At 39.2% G+C, this 18126-nt stretch overlaps 1 protein-coding gene across 3 annotated transcripts in view; it reads right to left on the bottom strand.

Moving 5' to 3' along the window:
• LOC136864037 (very long chain fatty acid elongase AAEL008004) overlaps positions 1 to 18126 on the bottom strand; it is a 367556-nt gene that overhangs the window by 49965 nt on the left and 299465 nt on the right. For all 3 annotated transcript variants that reach the window (XM_067140558.2, XM_067140556.2, XM_067140555.2), the window contains one exon: positions 11905 to 11988. In XM_067140558.2, coding sequence (XP_066996659.1) covers positions 11905 to 11988 — 84 coding nt within the window. The remainder of the gene's footprint in view (positions 1 to 11904; positions 11989 to 18126) is intronic.

Raw genomic sequence — 18126 nt, 5'->3', positions numbered from 1 at the left:
GCAACCCGTGCCGATGGGGTGCATGGCACATGGGAGATGTGTCTTGAACGGAGCCTTCGAGATACTTGGCGCCCTCTCGAAGTAAGTAGCCTTACCCAGGTATGCGGGGCTCTGCCTGGGCGGACATATTTCCCTAGCTACTCGTGGGACCTACATGAGTTCCGTAGCCACCCATAAACCGGAGAGCTCTTCTGGGGCCTCCGAGAGAAATACCAGCACAACAACAACCGAAGGGGACTCTTCGGAGATACCCTCGGACAGTTCGACTTCAACAGTTAGAGGGCTCACTCAAGAGGTGGGCAATCTGCAGGTTCAGAAGAAGCAGCGCTCTGGCACTGAAAAGAGGAGATACAAGAAGGCCTTAAAGGCCCGGGAGCAGGCCAAAGAAGGCCTAACTCCTGGGGCTGAGGGGACTTCTACTACCACAACAGCGACAACAGTGGAGGGATCCAATGGGCACAAGAGGCGGGACCCTGAAAAGGGCTCTGCTTCTAGGGCACAGAGGACCCCATCCACCAAGATGCCAGCGGGGAAACGACTTCTGTCGGGGGGCAACCCCAGAAGAAGATCGGCAGACCCGCAAGAGACCCAAAGTGGAGTACGCCAGGATAGCTAAAGCTGGGATCAGGATGGTCATAGTACCTGTGGGATATCCTGACCAGCAGCTATCCAAGAAACAGGTGGAAGCTGTGGAAGAGCTGATAGACGAGCTTCCGGAGCAGGGGCCCATTAAGCCTCAGTTCCTGGACTGCTATCTGTCAAGGGGTGCGGCCGTCATCATAGCGGAGAACAATGAAACTGTAGCATGGCTTTCTAGCCTTGTTACAGGTATACAACCGTGGGAAGGAGCCAGGCTCACAATTGTGGGCATGGACAAACTCCTTTCCAACAAGAGAGTCATGGTCTGGATACCAGGACAACCAAAGGACAATAACGTCCTTTTGGGAAGAATGGCACGCCAGAACCATGGCTTAAATCCCGCCAGCTGGAGGGTCTACGACCGCAAGGAGGAGAAGAAAGGCGTCCGCCTTGTGGTCAGCATGGACTCCAGGGATGTGGAGAAAGTGGTGGGGAAGAAGATCATCTGCGGGGTGCATGTGGCTACCTTCACATTAGTGGAGGCCAAGCGTGACAAGCAGAGGACCAACCCCACCACAGATAAAACCGAGACCAGCAGGGGCGAAGAGCTGGAACCCGGACAGAAACCGGGGCCAGCCAAGCCCCAGGATCCATCGCGGGAGACGGAGCTGCAAGTTCCGGAGACCGCATAATGTAAAGTATTCTATGAAAGTAAAGAATGATTACTTTCATACAAGCAAAGACTAAAATGTGCAGGTTTCACTCTATTCAGTGGAATAGCAGAGGAGAAGCCTAGAGCATGTATACTAGTTAAGGATCATAACGCTTGGGCTATACCGGGTTTCATTACTAGAGACCTAGTAGCAGTCCTAATGAGATATGAAGAGGGCGGACAGCCAAGAGACTTGGTTGTCTGTTCTGCATATTTCCCAGGAGACTCTGAATCTCCACCCCTGCCGGAGGAGTTCAAGAGACTGGTGATATACTGTACGAAACAAGGATTAAACCTCGTAGTAGGATGTGATGCCAATGCTCATCATAGCATTTGGGGAAGTAAAAATACAAACCGAAGGGGAGAGCACCTCATAGAATTTCTATGTACAACTGATCTTGAGATCATGAATATTGGTGATACCCCTACCTTCATTAATAATAGGAGCGAAGGGATCATAGATCTTACCCTGGGTTCCATGGGAATCATGCAGGAATTTAAAGACTGGAAGGTCTCTTTGGAGCCTTCCTTGTCAGATCATAGACACATTGTGTTGTATATAGAGGGCTCCATTGAGATCCCGTCTTACAGAAACCCTAGACGAACCGGTTGGATATCTTTTAGGGAGGACGTGAGGAGGGGACTGGAGGGAGGACCCTCAAATATAATTAAAAACAAAGAGGAGCTGGAGCTCAGTGTGAGTTTTCTCACACGGACACTGGTTACTTCTTATGAATTAAATTGCCCTATTGTTAAGACAAAAAGAGTAACAGGAAGCTTCAAGTGGAATAGTTATCTTGAACACCTGAGGAGAAATACACGAAGGCTCTGGAATAAATACAGGGAACTTCAGGATCAAGAAAGCCTAGATTCTTACAAAGAATCACAAAGAAGGTACAAGTCAGAAGTCAAAAAGGCTTCTAGGAAATCTTGGAGACAATTTTGTGACTCCATTGAAAGTCAACATGAAGCGGCAAGGCTTCATAAAATTTTAACCTTGGATAGAAGGGCAAGGCTGGGCTCATTGGAGATTCCTTCTGGTGGATACACATCCACAGAGGGGGAGACCCTGAGCTTATTGCTTGATGCCCACTTTCCAGGTTCGGTAATCACGAATAGTGAGGTAGAATCGAGCGGATCCTTCAGACCCGATAAAAGTGGCTGGAGGGAAGCCACAGAGATTGTTACCCCAAGAAGGGTTAAGTGGGCATTAGAATCCTTTGCCCCTTAGAAAAGCCCAGGTGTGGATGGGATCTTCCCGGCGCTTCTTCAGGAGGCGGGGGGGGGGGGTCCTTATACCATACCTGGTCAGAATCTTTAGAGCCTGTCTCACTATGGGGTACGTGTACTCCTTGTGGCGTCAGGCGAAGGTGGTATTTATACCTAAACCCGGAAGGTCTTCATATACTAGACCTAAGGATTATAGACCCATTAGTCTAACGTCTTTTCTACTTAAGACCTTGGAAAGACTGGTGGATAGACATATCAGGGAGAAAGTATTAAGAGACTTTCCCCTGCATTCTCATCAACATGCATATCAACGAGGGAAGTCGGTTGAGACGGCACTACACCAGCTGGTTTCTAGGCTGGAGAGTGCCTTGGATCAGCAACAACTTGCTATGGTTGTATTCCTAGATATAGAAGGGGCCTTTAACTATACATCTTTGGGCTCCATAGAACGTAGTCTAGAGAGAAGAGGAGTGAGCAGTATGCTCATAAAATGGTTTATGGCCTCACTGCAGGGCCGTCAAGTTCTGTTTACTCTCAACGCTGTAATGTTGAGAGCTAATATAGACAGGGGGTGTCCACAGGGAGGAGTATTATCACCAACATTATGGTGTCTGGTAGTGGACGAACTACTTACCAGGTTAAATGTTGGAGGAATATACGCCCAAGGCTATGCAGACGACATAAGCCTGATGGCGGTAGGAAATTTCCCCAGTACGGTTTCCGAACTCGTACAGAGCTCTCTACGTAGGGTGGAAAGATGGTGTCACGAGACAGACTTGTCGGTTAATCCCGATAAGACGGAGCCCGTGGTATTTACCAGGAGGAAGAGGCTAGACGGACTGTCAGAGCCTTTCCTATTCGGAAAAAAATTAGTTAAGACAACCTCGGTTAAGTACCTAGGGGTAATCCTTGAGGCAAGACTGAGTTGGAAGAAACATTTAGATCATAAGGTGGATAAGGCTCGCAAGATTATGTGGGCCTGTCGCAGGGCCGTCGGGAAGACTTGGGGCCTAAGACCTAGGGTGGTCCAGTGGCTCTATATCTCCATTGTACGGCCCACGATCACCTATGCATCTATAGTCTGGTGGCCAGGCTCAGAGAGTAAAACTGTGAGCACCAAGTTAAACAGTGTCCAAAGACTTGCATGTCTAGGAATAACAGGGGCACTGGATACTACACCATTATGTGCAATGGAGGCCATCCGAGGTTTTCCCCCCTTACATTTATATGTTAAGGTAATAGCGGGAATGAGTGCCTATCGCCTTTGGTCACTCGGAGGATGGTCCTTCAAAAACCTGAATAGAGGTCATGCCTCTGTTCTTACAAGGCTTCACCAGACTTGCCCTACGACAATGATGATCGGGGATCTGATGAAGCCTAGCTTTAATTTGAATTATAAATTCACAGTGGTGATACCCACAAGGGAGGAGTGGGCCGCGGACGCTGGGGCCCGTCTTAAGTCTGGGGGCTGTACATGGTACACAGATGGCTCGCGGACGGAGGCGGGCACAGGCGCCGGGGTCTGAGGGCCTAAGACAAGGCTCTCCCTTCCTATGGGTAAATATGCTACTGTTTTCCAGGCTGAAGTATACGCAATACTAGCCTGTGCTTTAAATATATGGAATATGCCTGGACACAGAAGACACATCACTATATGTAGTGATAGCCAGGCAGCACTAAAAGCACTATGTGCAGTTAAAAAAACATCAAAACTGGTATGGGAATGCCAAAGGATGTTAGATCAGCTGTGTGAGCTTAGCTCAGTTACCTTATTATGGGTTCCTGGGCACACAGGAATCAGTGGAAATGAAGAAGCTGACAAACTAGCGAAACAGGGCTCAATGGGTTCCTTCACAGGACCAGAGCCCTTCCTGGGAGTGTCACTCCGAAGTGTGAGACTGGCAATATCCCAATGGATAAACCAGTCACACCTAGATATTTGGAAGAGGTTAACCATAGCAAGACAGGCACGTGAACTTATCAAAGGGCCTAGTCAAAGCTATAAAAAGGTCCTAATGAATTTGAATAGGACCAGAATGAGAATGGTAGTTGGACTGTTAACAGGCCACAATACCTTACAGAGACACCTACACATCATGAAAATCACCCAGGATCCGATGTGTAGAAGATGCAGTAAGGAGGAGGAGACGTCCGCGCATGTGTTATGTCAGTGCGAGGCTTTTGCAAGCACTAGACATCGATACCTGGGCTCACACTTTGTGAGCCTGGAGGACATCAGGAATGCCAAAATCCAGACACTGGTATCCTTTATAGGAGCACTAGGGCTGGACTAGGCAAACCCGTTCAAGGGGCACAAAGGGTCTTCATAGACCTACGTGTGGAGCTCTGCGAAGACAGGGCTCACCCATTTCTTATCTATCTATCTATCTATTGTGTGCTTAGGTTAGCCTCTTATTATCTCACTCCTAAGAGGCCATCTCTAGCTCAGGGCTTGTTGCTTTGGCCTTTCCTAATCACGATCTGGACCTTGATGTTTATTTTGTGGAATTTTCAAGTGGGTATGGAACAGTTTGAATCTCGTACTTCTGTTTTAATCCCCATTTCCTTTCTTTACATTAGAGAGAATTGTGACTTACTTGAATGGTTCTAATCCCTTCCACCCAACCAGTTCCTAGGCACTGTTAATCTTACAGAACACTATTAGTCAGTGTTCCCATGACAGTCGCCTGAATATTAGATTTCTCCTCAATTTTGTCCTCGATATCCTTGGTAGTCTTGCCTTTAATCTCCACGATCAGCTTTATCCCCAGAAAAGTTCCAGTACCATAGCAACTTTCATAGGATTTCAATGCAGGATCTCCAGCTCTTTTTTGATAAAGAGATGTTCATAGAGAAAATTTTATTCTGTTAGCCACCTTAACACATTTTCTATTATAAACTTCACTCGTCACACCTCCAGGTCATAATATACTTGTAATCTTCTTTAATGTCAACTTTTTCCTCTACAAGGGTTTATTGGTAACCACCAAGTACAACAGGCAAGAATTTAAGCATGGCTTCAACCCATGCAGCAGCAACAGAATGAACTTAAGTTTTCCATCACTACACTAATTTTTTATTAATAGTTTGAACAGTAATGTCTAGCTTGCAAATGTTTAATCCACATTTATTTTCCAGCAATGAGAAAACATTCGGGGATAAAGCTAATTCTGGAAAGTCAAGAAAACTCAAGGATGATTAGAACAAAATTCAGGAGGAATCCAATATTCAGGTGAAGGGAATGAGTACTGCAATAATATGGGACAGCAGGGCATATGTAAAAAACATTTAAATTTTTCAGGACATACTGTAAGTAGTGTGATGTAACATTGTAAATCACAATACTTTTAAGCAAGGTAACAATAGGTAAGAACGCACACTGCAGTACAGTGACTTACTTCTGTATGCTGAGAGTCTCACCAGCCGCAAGAGCAAGCGAACTGTTGTGAGAAGCTCAACACACCTGGACAAAGGTCAGAGCAGTAGAGTGAATCATAACAGTCATGCAACTGGTTATCTAACTTATGTTTACAAATAATTCTTTGTGACTGAATAAAAAACCTACCTTAAAATGTAATCCTAACAGAAGGCTCTTTGCAGGGCTTCTCTGCTTTCACCTCAGACTTACTAGTCTCTGGGTCAACCAAAATGATAAAATGTCCTTGTTTCCAACACTAGTGGGAAAACAAGGCCAAGAACCAAACATTGGTATAGAATATGTTCTGACACAGAGCAACTGATGTCACAATTCAAGTATCTTATAAAACATTATTTGTGAGAAAATTCCATTTAAGCATGGGAGTAATAATAATAAATGCTTGTGGCTATTTCTAGCTGAGTGCAGCCCTTGTAAGGCGGACCCTCCGATGAGGGTGGGCGGCAACTGTCATGTGTAGGTAACTGCGTGTTATTGTGGTGGAAGTTAGTGTTATGTGTTGTGTGAGAGTTGCAGGGATGTTGGGGACAGCACAAACACCCAGCCCCCGAGCCAATGGAGTTAATCAATGAAGGTTAAAATCCCCGACCTGGCCGGGAATCGAACCCAGGACCCTCTGAACCGAAGGCCAGTATGCTGACCATTCAGCCAGCGAGTGACAGCATGGGAGTGTGAAAGCGTTCATTAAGCAACTAGATAAGTATTCCACTCTTCCAGTATCTTTTTTTCTTTTCTTTTTTTGTTACCAAATTTCTCTTTTGTTGTCATAGGCAAGTCCGAGGGAATATTTGGTAATGGATGGTAATTTCAGGATTACAATGGTTGAAAAATATACACTAAATACATTGGAGTGAGCAGCCTAATTCATAAGAAATTATAAGAAACAAGTCTTTCCTTTTAACAACTTAAGTTCTTCAGTCTGCCAAAAATAAATGGCAGTAATAAATTTATGAACTACCTGAAAAAGAAACATGATAACAGTATCATATTTAAAAAAATTAACTTAAATATTTTCTCATAAGTACTATACTCAACATTTAATTTACACTTAATGGTTTCCGAATAGACCTGCTGAACCTACATTTCAGATTCAGTTTCTTCTAACAGTTTCCCTGGTTCTGTTCCCCAAGTGACGACTGTACTAGAATGCCATCTACTTATTTATGTAAATTCATTTCAATAATGTTATTTCAGAACTTAAGATATCCTTATCTAGCTTATTTAGACATTTTCCATGCCTAATGTACATAACCCGATCCAATCCACTTATATCTTAACAAATGAACATTCTGAAAATACTTGCATACCTTTGTAATCACTACATTAGTGTTTTCAACAGATACGTTTATGCACGATTTCTCCATTAGATCATATTATGAGGAAGATTCACAGCTATAACATTGGTGTGAGTATGTGAAGATAGAGTTCTTTTCAGCAAGCTGATTACACTTTTACCTTCCTTTCTTGACACATCATTAGAACAGTTGATGATCACTACAAAATCCCTCTAAGATAACTATCCAGATCCATTTTTTTGTCCCACTCACAATTGCAGAAAATGGAGCAGATTTGTTGTCGATATGACTACCATGTCAATACTTCACACTAAGACATTATTTGTTTATAAACTTAACCAAAATAGGTATTATGTTTAATCCTGTATTGACTTGTCTGAATCTATTAAAGAACTATTTAAAATGGTTTTTACTCGAGTCCACTTTGTCAATACACCTTATAATGATAGAAAACTATTTCACCATACATGTTTTGGGAAAAATCATTCCCTTCATCAGTGATGTCAGTTCAAGGAATAAAACAATATAACACTACCTTTTGTGTTTTCTTACAATTACAAGAAGTATTGTATCCCAATTCACCATATCAATGAATAAAGAAACTAATGAAATATTATGAAAATGATCATTACATAAAATATTGTTGAACTGAATGTGAATACCTAAATAAATTTAAGATCTTCTCCTTCTTCTTCTTCTTCTCCTTCTTCTTCTTCTTCCGTAAATGATCAAATGCTAGTTTATACATTTAAACTTGATTCAAAATATTTTTTTTGTGTACAAAGCTTGGGAACTCCTGTCCTACAGAATACCAACATTTTGGCAATGCCATGCATGGAAAGTTTACCGTTAATGAAGAATCTGATGAAAGGTCTATCATTTCTTCCCCTTCTGCAGTACTGAAGTCCAAAGGGCCATCATTAGTGAAAGGATTTCGGACCCACTGATACCTGTCCCAGTTTTTGGAAAGCAAGTTTCAAAATAAACAATGAATTGAGACAAGTGTCTTTCAGTTATGGAAACAATATCTGCAGTAAAGTCTTATTTTATGTTCTCTTATGAAATGCTGCAAACATGGAAAACAGTCCATTTCTCTCCATTTTCCTCTTCCAAAGAAGCTTCTTTTTGGAGGCTGAAACTTCATAATGAACTGCATCAAGTGGGTTGCACTTCCTTGCAGTGATTTATTCATCGAGTTCAATTTTGCAAAAAGATGACCTAAACAGGCAACTTTCAACAGAAAGTCAGTGTTCAGAAAACACTTGGCACCAACTTGGTTCACTTCTAGACAGGAATTGATTTCCTGCTGAAGTTCAAAAACGCACGATAATACATTTCCTCTGGAAAGCCATCGAGTGCTGCTATAACAGATATGCTCAGTCCCCATGTCTTGGATATTTTACTGAAAAATCTAGCTTTAAGGGGTCAATTCTTAATGAAGTTCACAACATTTATGACAGTTTGCAGAGCTTCATTCAAATAAAAAATACTGTGCAGGTTTCCAAGGCAAGCTCATGCATAATCCAATTCCCGCAAATGCTCCATTCCTTTTTTCTCTTAAATTTCACTTGAAAATTTACACAGCTGTTTTCTTCACTGCTAATATGGAAAACTCCATGGTGCCCCTCAACGTCATTCAAGGTGCCGCAGGGAGTCATGGTGCACCTATGTTTTACAGTATAACTTTCAGATCTTGCATCTTAGACCACAACTGCTCTTAAAAAAGCCCTCCTCTAAAGTCATTTCCAAATTTTTGTCAGTTCTCAACACAGTTGAAAGAGTGGATTCTCAGCAATTTAGTCCTTGCTCTTTGGTGCTGAATTGGCTGTCTATATAGATTTTTACTGTGAAAGGACAAGCGATACAAAACCAAAGAGACATGTGGCTCCATAGCTAATTAGTTAACATGTTGGCTTTTGATCCAAGGGGTTCCAAGTTCTTTGTCTGTGCCATTTTCAGCATTAGGATTCATAACAGCTATGTCCCCATCCTCACAGATGCACAGGTCAGCTATAGGAGTCTACTTGGGAGACTTGCACCAGGCCTCTCCGGAGGCCACACTCTATTATTATTATTATTATTATTATTATTATTATTATTATTATTATACCTGTACCAGGAGGTACACCTGCCCTGTTCATTCAAATTAAGTGCCTTGAAGAATGCCATCTACAACTAAAACATGCAACAACTAATACTAGAAATTGGGACATTTCCCTACAGATGTGTCTACTACAAATTTATGTTATGCCCTTTTGTGTGAAGATTGATTACTAACAATTTTGTATTCCTAGGTTTCCTAGATTGAATTGATTATTTTTTGTTTTTGGTGTGTTGCAGTTTACTATTCTTCTACTTCTTCCCACCAACTTAAGATGTTGGCCAATAGAAAATTTTGTATATTAAATCATCAGCCAATAAGCTTTGTCTTGTGTGTAATTACCCTATGAAAATTAGGGGTGTCGGGCCTTAGCCCAGAGCTTTCTGGAACCCTCTTCTTGGGTATAAAAGCTGGCACATTTTTTGGACCAGGTGGTCTTATTCATCGCTCCAGTCTAGTGTATGTGTTTGTAAAGGGAAGCAGAGGTGCCTCATCCATTGTTGAGAAGTCCATCAGCTCAAGGTAATGGCAGTCCTGGTATAACTAAGTAATCGTCTTTGCAAGCTAGCTCAAGGGGAAGGTTTCCAATCTTTAATAATGTAACTTCAATTTGCTAAAATATAAATTTCAAACTTCTAAATTTCAGACTTCTAATGTAAATCACAAACAAACCAAAGAAACTTAAATATAATCAGGGAATAGAGAGCAAGATATCCTCTCGTGTTCCCTATCAACTTTATTTTGAGGTGACTGATTTTGTAACCATTTGTAATCTCTGTAACTTAAATATTTTCTCCATCTAGTCACCTCAGTAGTATAGGATTAGCCTCTAACTTCGGGCCATAAGCCCAAATAGGGTTTTAAACTTTTATTTCCATTTTCAAGGAGCACAAGTGTCTGCCTCCTCACCATTTTGAGTTTTGGGCCAGTATCTTAACTTGTTTTTCACAAGGGCCTGGTAGGATGGGTACTCTATAACCCTGTTAAACATTTTCATTCCTTTAATGTTTTAAGATGTTAGACTGTTTAGCATCTAAGACAGTAAATGCTGTTTGAATTGTAAAATGTAGGTTGTGCCTTTGCTAGGCCTGAACATTTTTTGAAAATGTAAATTTTATGTAAAAGTTGAATGGTGCCTTTGGAAGGCTATAATGTTTATTTTTTTTTTTTTTTTTTTTTTTTTTTGCTATGGGCTTTACGTCGCACCGACACAGGAAGGTCTTATGGCGACGATGGGATAGGAAAGGCCTAGGAGTTGGAAGGAAGCGGCCGTGGCCTTAATTAAGGTACAGCCCCAGCATTTGCCTGGTGTGAAAATGGGAAACCACGGAAAACCATTTTCAGGGCTGCCGATAGTGGGATTCGAACCTACTATCTCCCGGATGCAAGCTCACAGCCGCGCGCCTCTATGCGCACGGCCAACTCGCCCGGTGCTATAATGTTTAAAGGTTATAAGGTTTAGAGAGTAGTCTCCTAGACAAACTTATAGAGCAAGGAGGCTCTTACCTGGGTATAAAAGAAATTGGGAGATCCATCTCCTTGACTACTGTGTGAATGGAACAGTAGTGCTCAAGTAAAATTGTAAATGTGGGAGCTGTAAGCTCAGATTGTTATTTAGCAATTTGTTGATTTTTCCAACTTTGTACCTAAGCTAAAGAGCTAGTTTTGTACCCTGAAATTTCGTTTTGTTAAAATTTAACATCTGAAAAGACAAAAAATAGAAGGAAATATATCTCATTTTAAAGTTTTAAATTAATCTTTTGACTGTCTTATATCGACCCATTCATGCCAGCACCTTCTTCCTCCTCTGTCCACCATGAAATCTCTGTAACATTACCAAAAGCCTGAATGGGATTTCCTCATGTATTCTGATCACATTTTCAGCTATCGTACATGAGATAGACATTTCAAATCTCTACTTCAAAGGAAAGTTTTTCCTTTATAATATACCAAAACTAGTACATTTCCCTCAGACTGGCATATTAACTGCTTCCTTTAAAATTAAAATACTAAGCATTTCACTTCTGGATTTTGAGAATATCAAAATATCTTAATTGAAAACAATATATCAAGCACGTAAAGGAAGCACTTTCAAGAATGTATTCTGCCAATAATAACAATGCATGTCTTACTCATATCTGTCCACAAGAAGATGCCATAACAATATAACTGTCTTGTTACTATCAGCTACTTCTCAAATCTGTGCTGAGGAAGAGAGTAGTTACTAGATGAATGTTAGTAATACTGAGCTTAGCCAAGCTACATCAAGCTGCAATTCTATGGTTTTGTAACAATACGCAGGATGATGCACTTGCATTAAGGCTTTTAAATATGCATTCTCATTTAAATACATGCTAATAATGAAAGAGATGCTTCTAGAATACTATGCAGTACTCACCATGTAAATTACAGCATTAAAGCAAAATAAGGTTGCATAAGAATGGAAAAAAAAAAAAGACCCAATTCCTCTGAAGAACACACATCTTGAATTCATTCATACAATTACAGAAATATTTAAAATCTGCAGTAATTAAATGGATTAGAAACTCACCCTTAGTGTCTTGGGGTGATTTGAATAGTCGACTGGTTCACAGCGGAAATTATAGCGACCAGTAAGCCAACCTGACATGCTAATCTGCAAACAAACGCCAATATATACCACATGCTTCCATAACCAAGCAGCTCTTGCAATAGCTTCATTTGCATAAGTAACCGTTACCTAATAACATTTATAAATCTCTACTAATTTAAGCACTCAACAAATATTTCAGGAACACTTTTTCAAAATTAAAATGGAAGGGATTTTATTTTAAAACAAGGGGATACTTATATCTATAGCAGTCTACAAGGTTTTAATTCCTTTTTCTTTTTCATGATTTAAAAGTGTGTCCTAATTAAGGACAACAAAAATTATTATATTTGTAGGGTGGCAAATCAAAAATAGTCCATATAGGTGAAACTTGGTTCTTGAATCTCTTATTGCTGGAATCTGGCCTAGACTGTTTGGGTTTGATAAAAACAAGAGTTTTAAATAGATTGGAGAGATAGGGGAGAGCAGAGTATTTATTGTCGAACACAGAATTTCACCAGTAACAGTTATCATGACAGTGACTTAATTGGTGCTGCTCTCTGCACAGGAGTAGTTGTAATAACTTCAGCACAACTCAAAACGTGAGTTAATGGCAAGATGTCAGAAGGTGAAGTGTTTTCTATGTCATTTATAACATTTTGCAGCATTTATGTAAAAAGGCAAGTTTCTCTTCACATGAATAATACCGTACCTGCAGTATAAAATTTGCATTCATTTTCACATCTTAATATTGTAAAAGCTCCTATTTCATTGATTAATAACAAGGAAACATCTTGGCATATACGGGGGTAATTACAAACAATTTTTTCAGCATCACCACATGTATTTAGCTAGCTTCCAATTGATATAAACAATGTTTATACTGTAGTTTAAAAGTGTTCAAATGCATGTAAGAGGCCTAGTTTCTAAAATTTATATAAAAGCTTATCTTCCTTTTGAACTCTGCTCACAAAGATATCCAGTATCCAGTATTCGGGAGATAGTAGGTTCGAACCCCACTGTCGGCAGCCCTGAAAATTATTTTCTGTGGTTTCCCATTTTCACACCAGGCTGTACCTTAATTAAGGCCATGGCTGCTTCCTTCCCACTCCTAGCCCTTCCCTGCCCCATCGTCGCCATAAGACCTACCTGTGTCGGTGCGCCGTAAAGCAACTAGCAAAAAAACACAAAGATATCTGAAAGTATACTTGTGCAATTTTTGTGCAAAATAACCAAGATGTTAAAATGCATTTTTAAAGTAGTCTGTACTAGTTACTTACAAAATATGGTTCACAAAATTGTAAGTTATATTTCAATGAATATGGTTTTATCTTCAGATTGAAAATTTCTTTAACGCAAGAGGTAATTGCCCCTGGTTGTTAGGTATTGTTGAACTGATATTTATGGTAATCCTATCTGTTTTTAATGTTTTTACTCTGGGTGCTTACAGGGTAAATATGATTGATTTTACAGTATACATCCTTTTTTCCAATCAGACTTTTACAAGTTTGTGTGATCTGGCTTCAAACCTTAGATATTTGGCTGTACCCTACTCTCCTGTACAGAGAAAGAAACAGATAAGTAGAACTTTACAATGGCGAAAAATGAAAGTATCCTCCTATTCAATACATCATATATTCCGTCATTAGACGGAGTAAACAAGTTCAGACATGTTTCGGCTCGTTTGAGCCATCTTCAGTGAAAAAATTAGGGGGGTTGGAATAATTTACATAATATGAGTTGAAAAAATGCTAAAAAACATAATGAAAGCGCAAATGAAAAAACAAACAAAAGAGAGCCTAGACGGAAACAAAATAGCACAAATATACAATATTTACATCACTATGCAGAGTAAAAAACAACTTATTGCAACAAAATTCAGTGAAACAGGAGTTAATTTGAAATAATAATTGATACTAAAAAACTGTGTTAACCTAAGAAACAAGGGAATGAGAAAACAAATGATGCAGATGGAAATGAATGATAGTAGCACTACTAGCACTCTTCATATTGATGTAAATATTGTATATTTGTGCTATTTTGTTTCCGTCTAGGCTCTCTTTTGTTTGTTTTTTCATTTGCGCTTTCATTATGTTTTTTAGCATTTTTTCAACTCATTATGTAAATTATTCCAACCCCCCTAATTTTTTCACTGAAGATGGCTCAAACGAGCCGTAACATGTCTGAACTTGTTTACTCCGTCTAATGACGGAATATATGATGTATTGAATAGGAGGATACTTTCATTTTTCGCCATTGTAAAGTGAAAACCGTCAATACGGAATGATTCTAACATCTTGTAATAAAAGATAAGTAGAATACATTTTAGAATACTACCAGTTTTTTTTTTTTTTTTTTTTTTTTTGCTAGTTGCTTTACGTCGCACCGACACAGATAGGTCTTAGGGCAACGATGGGACAGGAAAGGCTAGGAGTGGGAAGGAAGCAGCCGCGGCCTTAATTAAGGTACAGCCCCAGCATTTGCCTGGCGTGAAAATGGGAAAACACGGAAAACCATTTTCAGGGCTGCCGACAGTGGGGTTCGAACCTACTATCTCCCGAATACTGGATACTGGCCGCACTTAAGCGACTGCAGCTATCGAGCTTGGTACTACCAGTTTTAATGAATAGACATTTGTTTTGACATCCCATGTACTGACATATGCTCTCTCCCCCTCCTCTCAGTCTGAAAAGTTACAATAGCTTTCAGATAATTTTTTCTATTTGTTTAATGTCATATCACACAGCAGCCATGGATTTAATTAAGGTACAACCCCAGCATTTTCCTGGTGTGAAAATGGGAAACAACAGACCACCATATTCACAGCTGCCAACTGTGGGATTCAAACCTATCTCATGAAGGCAAGCTCACAGCTGTGCGATCAGACATCTGTTGTATACTTTCACTTGCAGCTGTACATAGCATGTTGGTTTTCCTATGCTCGATAGTATGTACAACTACACCAATGAGTGTAGCTTAGCATGTTAAAAGCATATATCCATGTACCCATTGCCTCTTCCATGAGTTCTCATTTCAATGAGACACCAGTTTTGGAGTAATACCTTTCTGAAATCCACAGCCAGAGTACTTATCTCCAATTAATTAGAAGAGCACTCACAAGAAGAGAGACTACATTATCAGACAAAATTAATTTTTATGTTCTGAAAACATATGTGAACATTATTTGGACAAGTATTCAAGAGATCAATTATGTTTACAAATACAGATCAGGGAAATGCACAACTATTACAATGAAATACCAATGATAAGTATCATTCACACCTCTTGGAACTTACATAAATAAATCATAACTTAACAAAAATACCATACTTAAATGCAACTTTACAGAAAATAAACTCCCCACTGTAACAAGCATCACTTCATGCATTAAGCCAACTTTTCTTTAACTTTAACACTTCAGTATACTGCATATAATTTTCCTCCCCAGTCCATAACTAGAAGTTACATTACGGTAGGTACCGGTAAAATGCACACAAGATCTTTCCCATTGATTTGTTAAGTACCGTACATCAAGATTAGCAGAATTAGTCATGCAATACCAAAAGACCTGAAACCAGCACCAAAGAAACCCATCAAAATTTAATTTAATCAACTATGTGTGGTTAATATCTAGACCATGCACACCATAAATTAATCTCATCAATACAAAGCAGATCTGAAAGATCAACAAGCATGGTAGTACCGGTAATCCACATCAAGCAAGCATTGTTCAAGAATCCCTGCAGTACTCTTTTTGAGATAACACACAAAAGTGAACAGGTTAAGGAATTTATGAAATATACCAAAAATTTGAATTAACAATATAAAGACAGTATTACTTCAGGAGATAGGAAAAGGTAACAAGTAGACCTACTGTAAAAAAGATTTTAACTACAAACTACATAACAAGAAACTACTGCACAAAGAAAAATAAGATGGCTTAAAATGTTACACTAAGTTACATTATTCACATTTTCCTTTCAGAACCTTCCATTGTAATTCAAATAATAAAGACTCAAATGCATGAAATTTCCTTTTCCAATATCAATTTAAAGGGACAATGTCCATGAGAGATTGATTTTAATAATAGTGTGTCTAATTTAAAGTACAAAGAAAATGATGGAAGGCAGAAACTTATCTGGCAAGGCCACTGCTGGGATCGTAAAAAAGAACATCAAACAGCCAATCTGGAAGATTCTCCATGAAATGACACCAAATAATGTTTGAATAATACAATTCCATATTACTCCTAAATCTGTTAATTTTTTGTTTTTTCTGGTAAATTGTTGCCTTCCACCATTATCTTCCTCCTTACTGAGGTAGGTTTCTTACAAAAGTCTCCAAGTTAAAATTTTTATATGTACACCTAATGAATAAAAGTATGTAATTATGGTTATGTTTGGAGTTCTCACAATCCTAAGAATGTAATGAAGCCTACTGAAATAATGTGAAATCCTTAAGAAAGAACATATTGAAGGCGTTTAAGACATTTATTTAACTTTCACTACAGATTAAAATGACCAAACAAGAAAATAATATAGTCAGTGAATATGGATCAATTGTCTGTCGAAATATGGGCCAGTCTTTACCATTACTAAATGAAACAAAGTGTTCACCATTTCCATGACGAATTGAATTAAACGTTTCATTTGTTCCTATTCAGGGACATCAAGGAACAAATAACCTGCAATGTGTGTAAATATGTGCAATACTTATTTATATTTCATTTATTTACTTTTGCCAGGTACTAAGACACAAGTACAAGGTTACTTTTAAGGTAGTAGAATTTTGTTGTTCTTTACCATGTAAATATATTTATCAGTGTAAAGAAACTAGTTATGCCATTTAAGGAATAGTGTACTACTGCTCTTAATACTTCAGAAAATTGAGAAAATAACAGTGCAGAAGATGGCAAAACTTTTCATGAAAGACTTCATACAAACTTTCATGCAGACTATAACTTTCTCTCAAAAGCAGTGAGGGTGGAGGGGAATTTACTGCCTGAACATCAGGGAAAAAAAAAAAAAAAAAAAAAAAAAAAGGCATTTCTATTCTTCTTAATAGACACAAATTATACAACAGAAGACACATTACAACTACATCTACCGGGCGAGTTAGCTGTGCGGTTAGGGGTGCGCGGCTGTGAGCTTGCATGCGGGAGATAGTGGGTTCGAACCCCACTGTCGCCAGTCCCGAAGATGGTTTTCCATGGTTTCCCATTTTCACACCAAGCAAATGCTGGGGCTGTACCTTAATAAAGGCCACAGCCGCTTCCTTCCAACTCCTAGGTCTTCCCTATCCCATCATCGCCATAAGACCTATCTGTGTCTGTATGACGTAAAGCCACTAGCAAAACAACATCTATACATATAAAATAACTCTGACTGACCGATTCATCATCGTGAAGCCAAAACTATTGCACATAAAATGAAATTTTGGGGATACATTTATATTGGAGTGTAGGTGCTTACCAAAGGAGGATTTTTGTATATTCCGTCGCTAAGGAGATGAGGGTGTTAAAATTGGTATTTGTAATCTGATTTTAAAATAAAGAAATACATATTTTTCTTTTTGGGAAATCCACTTAAGGGGGAAGGTGAAAGAATTGAAAAATTAGTTCAATTATTTGTATAAGGATTCTTATATCTCAAAAATTTAAGATGTTGCAGATGTGAAAATTGGCATTTGGAATCTCCTTTAAAAGTAAAGAAATGCACATTTCTTCGATTTCGGAAAATCAAATTACAGGGTGGGGGGTGAAAGAATTGAAAATATAATAGATTTATCTGCATGAGGATATTTATAGGCCCTATCTAATAAAAATAAGTTTTTCCGGACATGGAAATTGGTATTTGGAGTCTCCTTTAAAAATAAACGTGCATTTTTGGGGGAAAATCAACTTGGGGGGGGGAGGGGGTTGAAAAGGAGTTTAATTACTTTTATGAGGAGACATATCAAAAACTGAAGATGTTCCAGTCATAATTGGCATGTGGAAGCTCGTTTATAAATAAAACAATTTTTTGTTTTCGGAAAATTCACGTAAGGGAGAGGGTGAAAGCAAGCGAAAAACATTTATTTTTTGGGAATACTTATGTCTCAAAAAACTGAAGGTTACAGATGTGAAAACTGGTATTTGGAATCTCCTTTAAAAATAAACACGTAGTTTTTTGTTTTTGGAAAAGACTTGGAAGGGGGGGAGTGACA

The sequence above is a fragment of the Anabrus simplex genome, chromosome 2 (assembly GCF_040414725.1).
Source record: "Anabrus simplex isolate iqAnaSimp1 chromosome 2, ASM4041472v1, whole genome shotgun sequence".
NCBI classification, from domain to species: domain Eukaryota; kingdom Metazoa; phylum Arthropoda; class Insecta; order Orthoptera; family Tettigoniidae; genus Anabrus; species Anabrus simplex.
The sequence above is the reverse complement of the archived record's forward strand: the minus strand, read 5'-3'. Positions and strand labels throughout refer to the sequence as shown.